Source organism: Phalacrocorax aristotelis, chromosome 3 (genome assembly GCF_949628215.1).
Source record: "Phalacrocorax aristotelis chromosome 3, bGulAri2.1, whole genome shotgun sequence".
Lineage (NCBI taxonomy): Eukaryota > Metazoa > Chordata > Aves > Suliformes > Phalacrocoracidae > Phalacrocorax > Phalacrocorax aristotelis.
Window position 1 is genome coordinate 26,330,231 of NC_134278.1, and position 13,858 is coordinate 26,344,088.

Consider the following 13,858-nt stretch of genomic DNA (forward strand, 5'->3'; position numbering starts at 1 on the left):
GCCTCTCTGGGCAACCTGTGCCAGTGTTTCACCAGCCTCATTGTAAAAAAATGTCTTCCTTGTGTCTTGTCTGGATCTACCCTGTTTTAGTTTAAAACCATTATTCCTTGAACTGTCACAACAGGCCCTGCTAAAAAGTCTGTCCCCGTCTTTCCTGTAGTCCCCCTTTAAGTACTGAAAGGCTGCAATAAGGTCTCCCTGCAGCCTTCTCTTCTCCAGGCTGAACAACCAACTCCAACTCTCTCAGCCTGTCCTCACAGGAGAGGTGCTCCACCCCTCTCATAATTTTTGTGGCCTTTGGACCCACTGCAACAGGTCCATGTCTTTCGTGTGCTGAGGGCTCCAGAGCTGGACACAGCACTGCAGGTGGGGTCTCACCAGAGTGGAGTAGAAGGTCAGAAATCACCTCCCTCGACCTGCTGGCCACACTGCTTTTGATGCAACCCAGGATACAGTTGGCTTCCTGGGCTGCAAACACACATTGCCAGTTCATGTCCAGCTTTTCACCCACCAGTAACCCCTAGTCTGCTGGACTGCTCTCAATCCCTTCATCCCCCAGCTTGTATTGATATCAGGGGTTGCCTGGACACAGGTGCAGGACCCTGCACTTGGCCTTGTTGAACCCCATGAGGTTCACACGGGCCCACTTCTCAAGCTTGACCAGGTCCCTCTGGATGGCATCCTGTCCCTCAGGTATGCCAACTGCACCACTCAGCTTGGTGTCAACTGCAAGCTTGCTGAGGGTGCACTCGATCCCACTGAGTCATTGATGAAGACACTAAACAGTACTGGTCCTAATATGGACCCCTGAGGGACACCACTCATCAATGATCTCCATCTGGACATTGAGCCATTGACCACTACCCTCTGGATGTGACCACCCAACCAATTCCTCATCCACTGAACAGTCCACTCATCAAATCCTTATCTCACCAATTTAGAGAGAAGGATGCTGTGGGGGACCGTGTCAAAGGCCTTACAGAAGTTCAGACAGACAACACCTACAGCTCTTCCCTTGTCCACTGGTGTAGTCACTCCATCATAGATAGGCCATTCCGTTGGTCAGGCAGGCCTGGCCCTTGGCTGTCTCGAATCACCTCCGTGTGCTCCCTGTGCCTGTTACAACAAATTCTGGCAAGTTTAGGGATTTGAAAAGCCTGTCAGATGTTGGCCTTCAGGGCTAGTGTCCCTGAAGTTAGATGTAATTTGCACATAATAAATTGCTTCAATAGATTTTGTTTCTTAGCTTAATTACATATGTCTTTTGGGAGTTAAGCTAATACAAAATTAAGGGTCATGGGACCACCACAAACCTTTAGAGGTTGTGATGATAAAGTGCAGCTGTTTCTTCTCAAAACCAACCTCTCAATATATTGTTCTTACCCACTGGTGTTCTTATGTGTTTGCGGTTACATTGTGCATCTGAAAAAAAAAATTGATTAGTTGCATTAAACCCTGACATGAATTGGATAATTAAAGACCAGTGAGATTCCCTGACTGGCTTGATTGCATGCATTACATTGTCATCTGCAGACGTCCTGGATGCCCAGGCTTTGCATAAAACGGCCTTGAATCAATGGGTGGGAATCGGGATCCTCTGTGGGGGGAGCACCGGCAGTTGCAGATCATGCAGCCTTCGGCGAGACTGTACTAAGTCTTAGACTGCAAGGGAGGGTAAGGCTGTGGAGAAGGGCATTAGGGTTTACAAAGGTGGGAAGTTAAGACAAAGTTTTAGGATCTTCACATATGGGGACTCAATTTAGACTGGTTGAAGAAGACTAATGTGGGAAGTGGTAAGAACCAACTTGCATTGCAACTGGGGCATAAGGTAGAAAACTAGCAGCGACACTTAGATATTTGTGGAGGGTTTTTTGCTTTCTAAGCAGATTTGTAGAGTTGCTACTTTCCGCTTTGGTGGGGGAAGGTCTTTTGAAATACTTAATGTCTTATTCCCATTTTGTTAACTAGAGCTTATTTTTGATAATGTACTCTGCTGTCTTCAAATGACCAAATATCAATATTTTTTAAGCAGCATAACATTAGCTTTAAAAATACCATATAGCTATTAATAATGCTATCTCATCCAACTTAGATTTTTACTTGGTTTATAATTTTCCTTAATAATTTATAACTGAGATTATAAATAACATCAGGAGAGAGTTGTGTGTTCCTCTGCAGAACATTCTATGTGCTATGAAGCAAAAGAAACATACACTATACAGAATGTTTCAAATGTCTTTTAAAGCTAGATCTTCAGCCCTAGGTGAATATACACAGCATAGATGCTTTTTATAGGAGTCTAGTACAAAGATGACCATATCACCTGGCTTCCAGGCATTTGTTTTCTAGATAGTTTTGCATATTTTTAGAGTGTTCCACTTAATCGGTAATGCCACTCAAAAAGAGGATTTGTACATCGTACATCGGTGAACATTATAAGCATTTAAGACATGGATAAGACATCTGTTGTTTTAAAATATTAATAGTATGTTTTTAAGTGCTGGTACAGCGAATGACCTTTATATAGTGGTGCAGATAGTACCCTCAGAAACAGATCTGGAAAATCCTTCCTTACCATTAAAAGCAAGAGGAAAAAACTGCTTTCAGATACATGAGCACTGGTTTCTTTATGGTTAGTAAAAATGTTGCACATAAACCTGAAGACAATATCTATAGTACCATCATTCTGGGCCTCCAAGTACTTCACTTGCCTGCTGTCTAGTAGCTGTAGCTAGGAGACGGTTTTACCAGGAACTTTTTAGTGACAGTTGTGTTTGCTACTCTGTGGCTAAGAGGTGGACTTGCTTCTGGTTAGAGCCCTCAGCCATTTCTTCAGCTGATGGCACGTGGGGCATGTTGCTGCCTTTACGCTACGGTGCGGTTCAGTGAAGGGCACTCGGCCTGAGACCTAAACAAAACTGCACACAGCATCAAAATGCCATAAGACTTTACTGGTCTCCTTATCTCTTCTCTTTCCCTCCCCCTCTACAAGCATGTAAACACATTTCTATGAACAGGCTTTTAAATGTCTTTAAGGCAATTTCTAGTGTTATAATAAGGATTGCTTTTCCAGCAAAGTCCTTAAAAATAAATAATCTTGCAAAGAAGAAAAACAAATAGGGGGATATCTGCTTTGGCAGACAACAATAAAGATGTACATGCAGTGACAATTATTTTGCACAGTCATTCCTCAAGATACCCCTAACAGTTATGGGTCAAAGTCTTCTGTACATCTGCACTGTTGTCCAAAAAATGTCAACAACCTAAAGGGACCACCCAGTCTGTGTTACATTTGTTGCCCATCTGTAGGAAGGCACTTCTGGTCCCTTTTCAAAGTATGAAGATTGTCCAAATTTTTAAGGATTTACATCCTCACATGCTCACATCATGCATCTCTTTCTACAGGGGTGCTATGGTTGCTACAATACCCCTTGCTACTGATAAATGCAAAGGATTATTAATACACAAATACTGGTGGGTTTTTCATCCCATGTGTAGTATTTTTACCACTTGTTAGTTGAAGAAATCCCACAAGGCTGGTTGAGTAATAGAGTTTTGTTTGTAATTGGCTTAATGCTTGCTTGCTAATTTTTTCTAGGGACAAATTGAGGAAATGGGGGAGGGGGGTTGCAATAAGGCTGTCTCAAACTTTGTAAGACAGAAGAAAAATGAAGGGATGCAAAATGGAAAGCAGCATTTTGCCCTATTGTACTTTTTAATTACAGGTTATTACTTAAACTGCATCCCATTTCCTCCTGGAAATGCTTTGGGAAATCACTGTAATTCTGGTTTTGTCATCCAGGAGCAAAAAAGAGAATTCAGATTTCAAAAAGGGACAAGCAAAGAGGATTGCTTACTTTAATCAAAATTGCAGGCTGGATAACATTATGGCATCAAAGTTATTGCATCACGCACTACAGAATGAGCAGATTGCTGCCGACATAGAAGTGTAACATTCAAGCACAGCATTTTACAGTTAGCAGGGTGCATTTTAGGACAGTTTTTCTACGCTGCACGTGATAATGGGCTACCGTTTCAAAAGTCTGTAGGCCAGATAGTTCAGTGAAGTGCTCAGGATCCAAACAAAGAGGGGAGGCTTTTGAAAACTGAAGTTAGGCTTCCAAGGCACTTATAGCTACAAGGTCAGATTTTCAGTGTATTTTAGACAAATGAATGCCCTACAGTGTTTTTGTAACTTGGTCCTGTTGGTTTGCTCTCTTTTTAGAGTTTCTTTGCAAGGAATGCCCAAGAGTTCATATTTTCATTGATCGAATTGAGCTGAAGGACATTCCAGAAGAGCAGATGTATATGAGAAGGTGGCTTCATGAACGTTTTGAAATAAAGGATAAGTGAGTAACAATGTGCAGAACTTTCTGTTTAAAGAAGCTGTCGTCTTTTATATTAACAGACATATCCATGATTTCTGTGGTACCAGGAGTGCAAGCTGTAGGGCTCTCTGAAGAGAGGTGGTTTTGGTACTCTTGTGCTTAAAGCTTTTGCACAGGAGGCTGGAATTCCCAGGTTTTAGACCTTACTTAGACTGAAGAGCTGTGAATCCATGTTGCAGGCAAGACTCATGTTCATCTGAATACTCCATTTATCTTCCTGGAGCCAAGTCACGCACAATCAGGAATGTAAGATGCCTGCAGTAGGCAAGCACACAAAAAGCAGTTTGATTCTAGCCTCGTAATCAGTGTTAGGTTAGAGTTAGAAAGGGGCAGGTCTTGATCTAATCTCTTCTGCCAAAATCATTTATGCATCTTCCATCAGACAGAGACTGAAATAAAACACAAGTAACCCCGGGATCCCTACCTTCACTGGAGAAGTGAGGTGAAGTAGAAGTTTCATCTGTCCATCTTTGAATTGTAGCAGACCTAAAGACCTGGCTCCCTCCAGCATCTCCAGATAAGGTCACCAGTGAGCATGTGCAACAGATCCCGGGAACCTTGTGCCTAAATGTGGGAGTTCAGTACTGTTTGAGAGATGATGGTTTAATTTGCTACATCTGAAGTCCAGCTTAAGGGAGCTGAATCTGTTCCCTTCCTAAGTCCTTGAATACATTGAGTGAGATAGAAATTTCCCTGGTTCTTCAGCTATGCTCTGCTTTCAAATTGTTCTGCCAGTCTCATACTTCATGGAAGTAAAAAGCGGATTGTCTGGTGATCTTTGAACCCATGTAGAAGTTAGCATGATTATCTGTAAACATGGCACTATTACTAAAGCATCTTAGAAGTTTAGGATCACTAAGTAATTTTTCTTTTCTTCACTTCTGAGAGGCAAGAAAGTCGGAATTTAATTTTATGGACAAGTAATTGAGAGATAAAATAAAAGGCTGTCCAGTGGCCCACAAGTAGTCTTCTGGTAAAGACCAGCAAAACTGAACCCTGATCAACTATGTCTCATTGTAGACTCCTGTTGACTGGAACATCTTTCCTGGGACCAAAGCAGTCTGTCAGGCGAATTTAGAGACACTTAAACCCCAAGAATTTTCAAATCGATTTATTATTGGTTTTCAAAAATAGGAGGAAAAAAAATACTACGAAACCTATGGTGTAGCATTTTATTCTCACATGTTTGTTATTAGTTTATTTCATGAAGATAATTCCTCCCTGCCTTCAGTGTTCAGTGGTTAACTGAGTGCTATTTTGTCCTACAATACCTCCCAGTACTCTGGGCTTATGTGCTAAACACTGAATGAAAAGAATTGTTTTCAACTTTTATATTCAGTGTTAAAATGGTCCCTCCGGAAGATCTGCTTTATTGCTCACCAGGGCTCAGGTAGAGTACTCTGACATGCAGCGTTACTTTGAACGTGTTATATTCTTAAGGCATTCTGATTTATTAAACTTGTTACAGATGAGCTGCTACGTATTGTTAAACTGTTTGCTAAATAATGCGTGATCAGAAGCAGTTATTGGATGAAATTAAGTTGCTTAGAACTTCTTCCTGCTGATGCATAACTTTGACCATCTCCTTTTGTCTGCTTGTAGGTTACTAATAGAGTTTTATGATGCGAAGGATTCTAAAAGAAGAAATAAGTTTCCTGGAAAAAGTGTTCATTCCAGACTAAGCCTCAAGAAAACTTTGCCATCTTTGCTGTTTTTAGGTGGCCTGACTGCTAGTATGCTTCTGACAGAATCTGGAAGGAAACTTTATGTAAAAACATGGATATATGGGACTTTAATTGGCTGCCTGTGGGTTAGCATTAAACCATAAGCAGATGTTAGTCTCCAATCAGTGAAATGTGCAGTCCTTTCTTGCACATTGCACCAAACTTTTTCCTGACTTTATAGTAAAAAAGTGTAAATAAAGCCTTATTGATCGAACATTGGATATGATAGAATTCGCGACTTAAGCCTCCGTGTGGTTGGTCTGGGGAAAATAAATGTAGATTTTCAAATTTGCTACTGATTTTTGCTGAAATAATGACAGATAAACCAAGTCATATGATAAATTGCTTTCCCCATGAACTAACATCCATCTCTATCTGCAGATTTGATGAAGTATGAGTTATGCATAAGGGTGTCTTAAGTGGACCTGTGAATGTATTTACAGAGATTAATTTAGGGTATATATTTATTCTTCTGATATTCATGTTGATTTTTCGTTACTCTTTGGTGCATTGCAGCAGCTCAGTTGCATCTATCCCAGCTGTATCGCAACTAAAATCAAAACTTTTTTAATTTTGCTTTTCAGTTTTAGCTAAATACCGTGTTTTTTTAAAGGGATTATGTAAGCTGGCAAATCACGAGACGTTACCTGAAGTAGAATAAAACGTTCCTGAGAACTGCTGTTCATGGGGAAGAAGCTCTGTTTATCTAGTGCATGATTTTTTTATTATACTGCAGTATTAGCTGATTATTTTAAATACGCAAAACATTAAATTTAACTGAGCAAACAGCTTATTTTGCGCACCCTGTATTTGTGCACAAAAGGAATGTATGCAGTATAATGAAATGTTAAGTTTTTGTTTCTGGCCTAACCAGACTGTAGCCTACCTTGTGTCTGCGTTATCCCTAGCGCCTCGAGAGTTTCAGCTGAGCTCACAGACCTTTCGTGTGTACGTGCCATAAGCAGAAGTTTCCTGTTACCTCACAACTTTCTGGAAGCAAACTCTGACATTTGGGTAATGCGCAGAATTACTGCAACTTCAGGAGCGTAAGGGTATGGTAACGAGGAACCTTCAGATGTTCCTAAGTCCGAAGCGTGTGCCTTTTCCCACTGATCTGATTTAGCCTGATGTTTGCTGATCTGGCGGTCACCTCCGTGCTGTAATATCACACTAGATTCTCAAGTCATTCTAGGCGATGCAGACTGCAGCTGATTGAAGTTACAGGGTTGATGTATACGATTTGCACAGTAGAGTAGTAGTGAAAGAAATGCATATCCTATCAGTATTTCACCTGCTTGAAAATATACTTTAAACAGCAAAATCGACAAACCCTCACTACCAGAAAGTGCGATTCCCATGGCTGGTATTTTTGTTGGGGAAGCGCCATTTCCTGATGTCAAGGGAATAGTCTGTATGTAGAGCGATGGGGTAGGAAAGAGGATGAAAGAATTAGAAAATATTTTTGTATCACACTTGCAAGCTTTAAATGTGCATCTCTCTTTAGCTTCAGTGCGATTTGTCTTGCATTAGAGTCCATCATGAGTTAAATGTCTCTTAAATTTATAACTCATTTTTTCAGATGCCACCATTGCCAGTTAATTAAAGATACTGTGTGTGGGTTTTTTTACAGAATTTTATAGACTCATTACAGTTCCACCTTAAAATCATTCAGTACAACTTTCAGTTTGCAGTTCTGTGTCCTTCCATAATGGATTTTGTCACTGGAGTTATTTATATCAGTGATTGATTCAGGATATGTTGATGAACCATTTTAAAAACAATGACTGGGAACAATGTTGAAAAACAGTATTGTTATGAGGCTGTGAAACCAGAAAAAAAAAAAAAAAAGCCATTTTATGTAACAGCCAAATGTGCTCACATATAGTTCTTCCTATTCTCAGCTGACATTTCCAGCGGGTATAACCGGAAAGCAGTGTTCCTACGTTAGTGTGATCTTCAATCATGGAATGAAATTTTACTCTGACATGACTAAATTTCTTTGTAACAGCTAAGAATAACATTTAATTATACATCAAAAATCAACGCAAACTGCTTAATCCATTTGTAGAAAAAGAACTGCTATTTTGGAGAGTCTAACGGCCACGAAATATTGGATCTCTCTTGCTGTTTAAGTACCAGAAATATAATTGATGCAGTGCAACAACAAATGGGATGTTTATTTTGAACCTTATTCTCTATGTTAATCTTATTTTTTTTTTTCTTGCCATTAATTTATAAAGTTTTGAAACTGTAATTTGCTGATGTATTTGGCGTTGGGAGTATCTCATGCTATTTCTAAATATGCACTGATATTAACTTGAAATATTTCTTCATTAAAATAAGAAGAGCCAATGCTCATTCAACTTTTCTGTCCTGTCTACTTGTTCAGTTTTTTCTGCCCTACTTTGTTTGTAACTTGGTTAAGAGAGACTGCTTACAAAAAGGCCCCGAGTGTGGTTTTAAGTCCTTGACAGAAGGATTTCTGTGGGAAACAGTCAATGAAAAGAAAACAACTTGGCTATTTTTTTTCTGTGCAGCTAAAATGTGTTAGAATTGATTTGCGCTTGTTCCAACTCAGCACACGGCCAGGTCGGTTGGGTTGCAGTAGCTTTTCGCCTGTGAACACCTGCATGACTTGTTGCTTGTTAATAATGTTCGTTAATGTGCAGTAGTACCACAGCTCTGGCCAGGAATCGGGCTCCGCTGCGCGACAGGTCTTGCACGGGCAGACGGGCTGGACAGACCCAGGGGGTGGGAAGAGGTATTGCAAACAAACACATGAAGTACTTGCCTCCTATTTTTCCAGCTGTATCAGTGCATCTGATAAAAGCAGTGTCCCTCCACACAAGTACCGCTCTGTTCGTATGCATAAACTATACGTAAACCTTTTGTAGTCAGCAACGCCGCTGCTATGTGCTAGTTCCACAGTGTCATTGTTGTCTTTACTTGTGTGGAAGGAATTGGGCTAGTAAGGAAGCATTAACTTAAATAATGGAGAACACAAAAAGTGAAGTGAGACGGAAGACTAAAGCACTGAGTGATGCTGCCATAAGGAAGTGACTGAGGAGGACATGTGAGGGCTCCAGCCTGCTGCAGTCTTTTTCTAACTCCTCTGAAGCGTTTTCTTAGTGTAATACTTGGGGTTTTCTCCCTTCAGCAGAATGTAGCATGCCTGTAAAACTGTATTTTAGTACGTCAAAATTGGCCCCTGATTATTTGGGCATCTTAGCATGCACAGAATATATATACTCACTTTGGGGGAGAAGGAGAGGGGACTAGGAACAGTTTGGGACAGTTTGGCTTAGTATTAAAAATGAAGAAAGAGACTTTTCCCCCCATCACCTCAAAATAAAAAACACTTTTAATGGCAGAAATTTCAACCCAGCCCAGAAAGGCAATGGAAAACCAGTTAATAGGTTCAAGATCTTGGTACCTGCTTCATAAAGGCTTTTCCCTTATAAATATGGAAACCACAGTTTGGTCCTAACCTGCAGTTCTAGGTCGCTTTTTAGCAGAGCGACTCTGATGACAGGGCTTGAAGTGAACACAAAGGAGTTTCTCGTGTCCTCATTTTCATGTTCTTGCCTGTCTCATCAGTCTGGAGCTCTCTGGTCCCAGTGAAGCATGTTGCACAATTTGCTAAGCATACGAGGAAAAAGAAAACGTTATTTTACATCTGCATAATGGCAAAAGTCGTGCAACTAAAACAAAACACAGAGCAAGTCCAGAGAAGGAAAAGCAGCGATAATCTAATACAAAAAAAAAGATTAGAAACGTCAGCTCTAGTCAGGCGTGACCAGGTCTGACTGATTCTAGGGGAGATATGTTTTCCACGTGGGGACCAATTTCCCTGTCAGTGTTGTAACTATTTCTCCTACCTGTTCTCTTTCAGTCCTGGATTTGCATCCCTTCCCTGGACTAACTGGTCTGTTACTTTCCCAACAAGGAGTCCCTCATCACTTTTCAGACACTGATGCCAATCTTGGGTGTCCTCCATTCTCCTCCAGGCCCAAATTATTTCCCTCTCTGTATTTGGCCAGATAAACCGCTGACAGACAGGCCACTGACGCCCACCTCCTTCCAGCCGCGTTCTCCTTTTGAGGACTGGTGTTTGGTGGGCAAAGGCCAGCGGAGAGGCTGGGCTCTGTTGCTGGTGGGCTGGACGGAGACAATGTGGTTTGGAGAGGGGCTATTGGTAAGTCTGTCCTGGACATCTGACATGGATCTCCCTCCTGCCTCTGCGGGAGCATGCCCTTCCACTGACGGACAGGCTGCACAGCTGTAAGTAAATGTGAAGACTAGATGCTACCCAGAAAAATAATGACTTATTCCTGGGTCGTATTTGTAATGCAAAAACTTCCTTAGTTATGCTTGTGCAAACTATTTCACAGCCATTCCGTCTCCCGAAAGGGGGTGGGAACTTGTGTGGGAACTCAGTTTTCAAAGGACATTTTGATGCCTCTGTTCCCTGTGTAACTAATTCAAACCAGAGCCACTTCAACCTGTTTGCCCAACTGGCCCAGAGATGTTAGAGGACGCAGATGTTTAAGGGCAGCAGTTGCTGTTGGTCGTCTGGTGGTGCAGTGGCAGCCGGAGCTGCTGGTCTGAGCCACCAGGCTCCCCACGGAGCCTCTGCAGTAAACGGGCCCCTGAAATCCCGGTCCCACCACCATACAAAGGGCTTTGGAGAGAGGTAGGTCCTAAAACCCACTTGGCTTGTTTGCAAAGTATCCAGGACCTGGTGTTCTCTCCAGAGGGTCCCTCCGAAAGGTGGGCTGGAGTTCATTTGTGCTCTGAAGCATAGCCGGGTGAGGAGTTGGAGGGTGATGCCTACTTCAGGGCATCAAAGCCCAGGCACTGGAACGTGAAGTAGGAAATACAGTCTCAACGTCTCCCGGCCTGAGGAAGACCAGAGCTACGGTACTTCCCCCAACACCCCATCTCTTCAGGGGGCATGCCAGTGCCACTTTTCACCTCTTTTGGGTGCACTGGCAAGGGTCAGAAAAGATTTTAAGGTTTAGAGGGCCAGCATGACTGTAACCAGTGATGAAGGCATTGGCTGGGCACATGGACTTCTCCATTTCAGCCCTGGGGCATTTCTGCTCCCAAAACTGAACCACCCTAGCGACAAGGTGGAAGCAGAGGTTGCCCTGCATGCTCACACCAGCATACCCACAGTTGTAGCCTCCAGGCTGTGGTTACAATATGGGGGAGCGGGAAGGGTTCTGCTCTGGAAGTGCCGTGCTTCTGAAGTGTCTGTCTTTGTTAGGAAGCAAAGGCCCGGTGCTAGCAGACCTTGTCGCCGCTATGCCTGTTTTGATCCCACACTCTCTGCAACAAGGCCCTCCTTCCCCATCTTCTTCAGAGACGCCCTCAAAGGCTGAAACTGCCAAAGCAATTTTGAATTTCTGGATGGAGCCAGCCCCTGGCCTTACTCAGCTGTGCAACTATTTCATCCAGTTGGGACCACAGGGGAAACTGAGCTAGAGAGAATTTAATTTGCAGTTGGCCAAGACGGGACAGTTAACGCTGTAATGATCCCAAAAAGTACCGAATGCTGTACAACATCATTAGGCACAAATACAACAATATGCAGAGTTCTCAAGGCTGAAACCTGAACTGGAGGTATTAAATTAAATTACTTTTCATGCTGTATGCATAACAGTCCCTGGTTAAGGTTTTCCCTTAATGGTTTAGCAGGCATTTACATCTCCTATAGTCTGATGTTGCACTTTCAGCAGAAACATTATAGGTCCAGAAAATGGTATTGCCTTCACGTTAGCTTGCACCCAAGTTTTTTTAAATCTTGTGTGATAAAGAGACTATAAAAATTTGCCTCTAATCTATATAATCCATGAGCGTTTTTTGGCTTTTATAAGCTAAGAAGTCTACACTTTTGTCGCATGAGGTATAAAAAAAGTCATTTTGACATCAAGGTGCTTTAATAAATTCCTGTTGACCACAAACGGTTGCATTAGTATGGTCAGGTACTGATGAATATTGAAAATATCTTTAAAATCACACACTGTTTTTTATAGCCAGGGAGGGTAAATTAAAATGCAGAATGAATTCTTTCTGGAACCACGCACTTGCGGATAGGAATCGATTGCAGTCAAAGGCCCATCTGCTTTTCTAACAAGAGAGAAAAAAATATAGGTGAATAACATAATCCACACTGCTCCTTAAAAAGACAGAAAAGTAGAAGGTGCTGAAGAAACGGTGTTTTTATTGTTCAGAAAAGGAAAGGTATCCCAAAGAGCTGACAAACACTTTTGCATTGCTACTAGTACTCCTGCCAGTACAGGATATGGTATTGTTTTCTATGTTTAAACAGTAATAAGAGATGGTGTATACGTATCCTGATACTGTCAATTGTATTCCTGTTCTGTGACAAGATAATGAGAAATTCAAGACGTTGCAACACTTAAAACACATCCCCTTTTGCACTGCAGGGTTGGAAATGCCAAGTGGCTGCTGTCGCAAGCTTGTCCTCCGCGTCCCTTTGGAAAGCTGGCTGACGCTTGCGGAGCTGGTTTAAAACCAACAATTATTCTTGGCAAGGCAACATGTATAAAAGCAAAGGTGTGAGCAGGGACACGTCCCGTTACCAAGAACGCTGGTCACACTGATAAAAACTAAGCGACCCATCAACAAGCCCTGCAGAAGGCGGGAATGGGAACTCAAGCCAAGTGGTGGAGCTGCAGTCACAGTGAGATGACAAAGTGCCCATCTGACCAGGAAACCTCTGAGCACGTGGTGGGCACTGGCAGCACCGCGGGGATTAGGCAGCATGCACAGCAGAGGCAGCATCTTCAGGGGCCAGACCAGGCTCAGTTGAAGTAAATAGGAACTTTGCATTCCTTTTTATTATTATTATTAGGACAAAATTTAAGCTTTAGAAGAAAAACCTTCTCCAAATTTTATGACATCCTGGAAAGAAATAAATGCTCCCGAACCCTCAAAGTTTGCAGTAACTTTGATATCAAAAGATACCATAGAATAATTGGGTAAGGGTCTGCCAGGCTGCAGGTTCTCACCTCTCCCTTCCTTTATCAGCTCAGGCCAAGCTCTTGCACACACAGTGATGTCCTTTGTGTCCCTTATTCCTTAGATGCCTGACTTAAGCCTAGTTTGCAGAATTTAGGACTTGCAGCTGCTGTTGAAGGCAACAGGAACATACAAAGTGCCTCCCCACACACAGCACTGTACAGCAGTCTCTTGGTAGAGCATATGTACATCTTGGACTGAATAATCAGGAAATACTTCTAGGCTCTAGTTTTCTGTTTGTAATATGATGGCAATGTCCTTCCTTGCATTTTGGGGGTGTTCAACAAACATTTTGTTTTGTTTTGTGAAGTTTTGTACCTTTTTTTTAATAACATTCACCATGATGGTATCAGGAGAAAAAGTGTAATTCTGTCTTCATAACCAGATTTATTTAACATACAGCCAGTAAGGTATGGGAAGGCTTTCTGAGTGAGCTCAGTGTTCTTAAGTGAGCTCAGAATAATGTGCAAAGAGAGGCTGAAATGAGATCCCTTCATCCTTTCCCGCACACCATCTCCCAGTTGCCTTGCCAGACTCCAGTTTTGCTGTGCCTCAGTCTCCTCTCTGTCCTCTGATATCCCTCCAGCACACTTCAGGTCCCCCCAGATCTCTGCCAGGGTTCATTTTCTCTGCTCCAGATCTGCTTTTCCAAATTATCTCCTTCTCAAGCACATCTCACCTCCTCGGAATTCAGTTCAG

The 13,858-nt window shown here is 42.2% G+C and overlaps 1 protein-coding gene and 1 long non-coding RNA gene across 3 annotated transcripts in view; one reads left to right on the plus strand and one right to left on the minus strand.

Moving 5' to 3' along the window:
• The window catches only part of AGPAT5 (1-acylglycerol-3-phosphate O-acyltransferase 5), a 60,248-nt gene extending 51,767 nt beyond the window's left edge, over window positions 1–8,481 (plus strand). For both annotated transcript variants that reach the window (XM_075086948.1, XM_075086949.1), the window contains exons 7-8: window positions 4,226–4,349; window positions 5,991–8,481. In XM_075086948.1, the coding sequence (XP_074943049.1) occupies window positions 4,226–4,349; window positions 5,991–6,216 (350 nt within the window). In that variant the 3' untranslated portion in view covers window positions 6,217–8,481. The remainder of the gene's footprint in view (window positions 1–4,225; window positions 4,350–5,990) is intronic.
• Window positions 8,482–9,461: 980 nt separating this feature from the next.
• The window catches only part of LOC142055729 (uncharacterized), a 28,198-nt gene continuing 23,801 nt past the window's right edge, over window positions 9,462–13,858 (minus strand). Inside the window, exons 2-3 of the long non-coding RNA XR_012660013.1 lie at window positions 12,139–12,244; window positions 9,462–9,751 (exon numbers count right to left, since the gene is read on the minus strand). This is a non-coding gene — a long non-coding RNA (uncharacterized LOC142055729). The remainder of the gene's footprint in view (window positions 9,752–12,138; window positions 12,245–13,858) is intronic.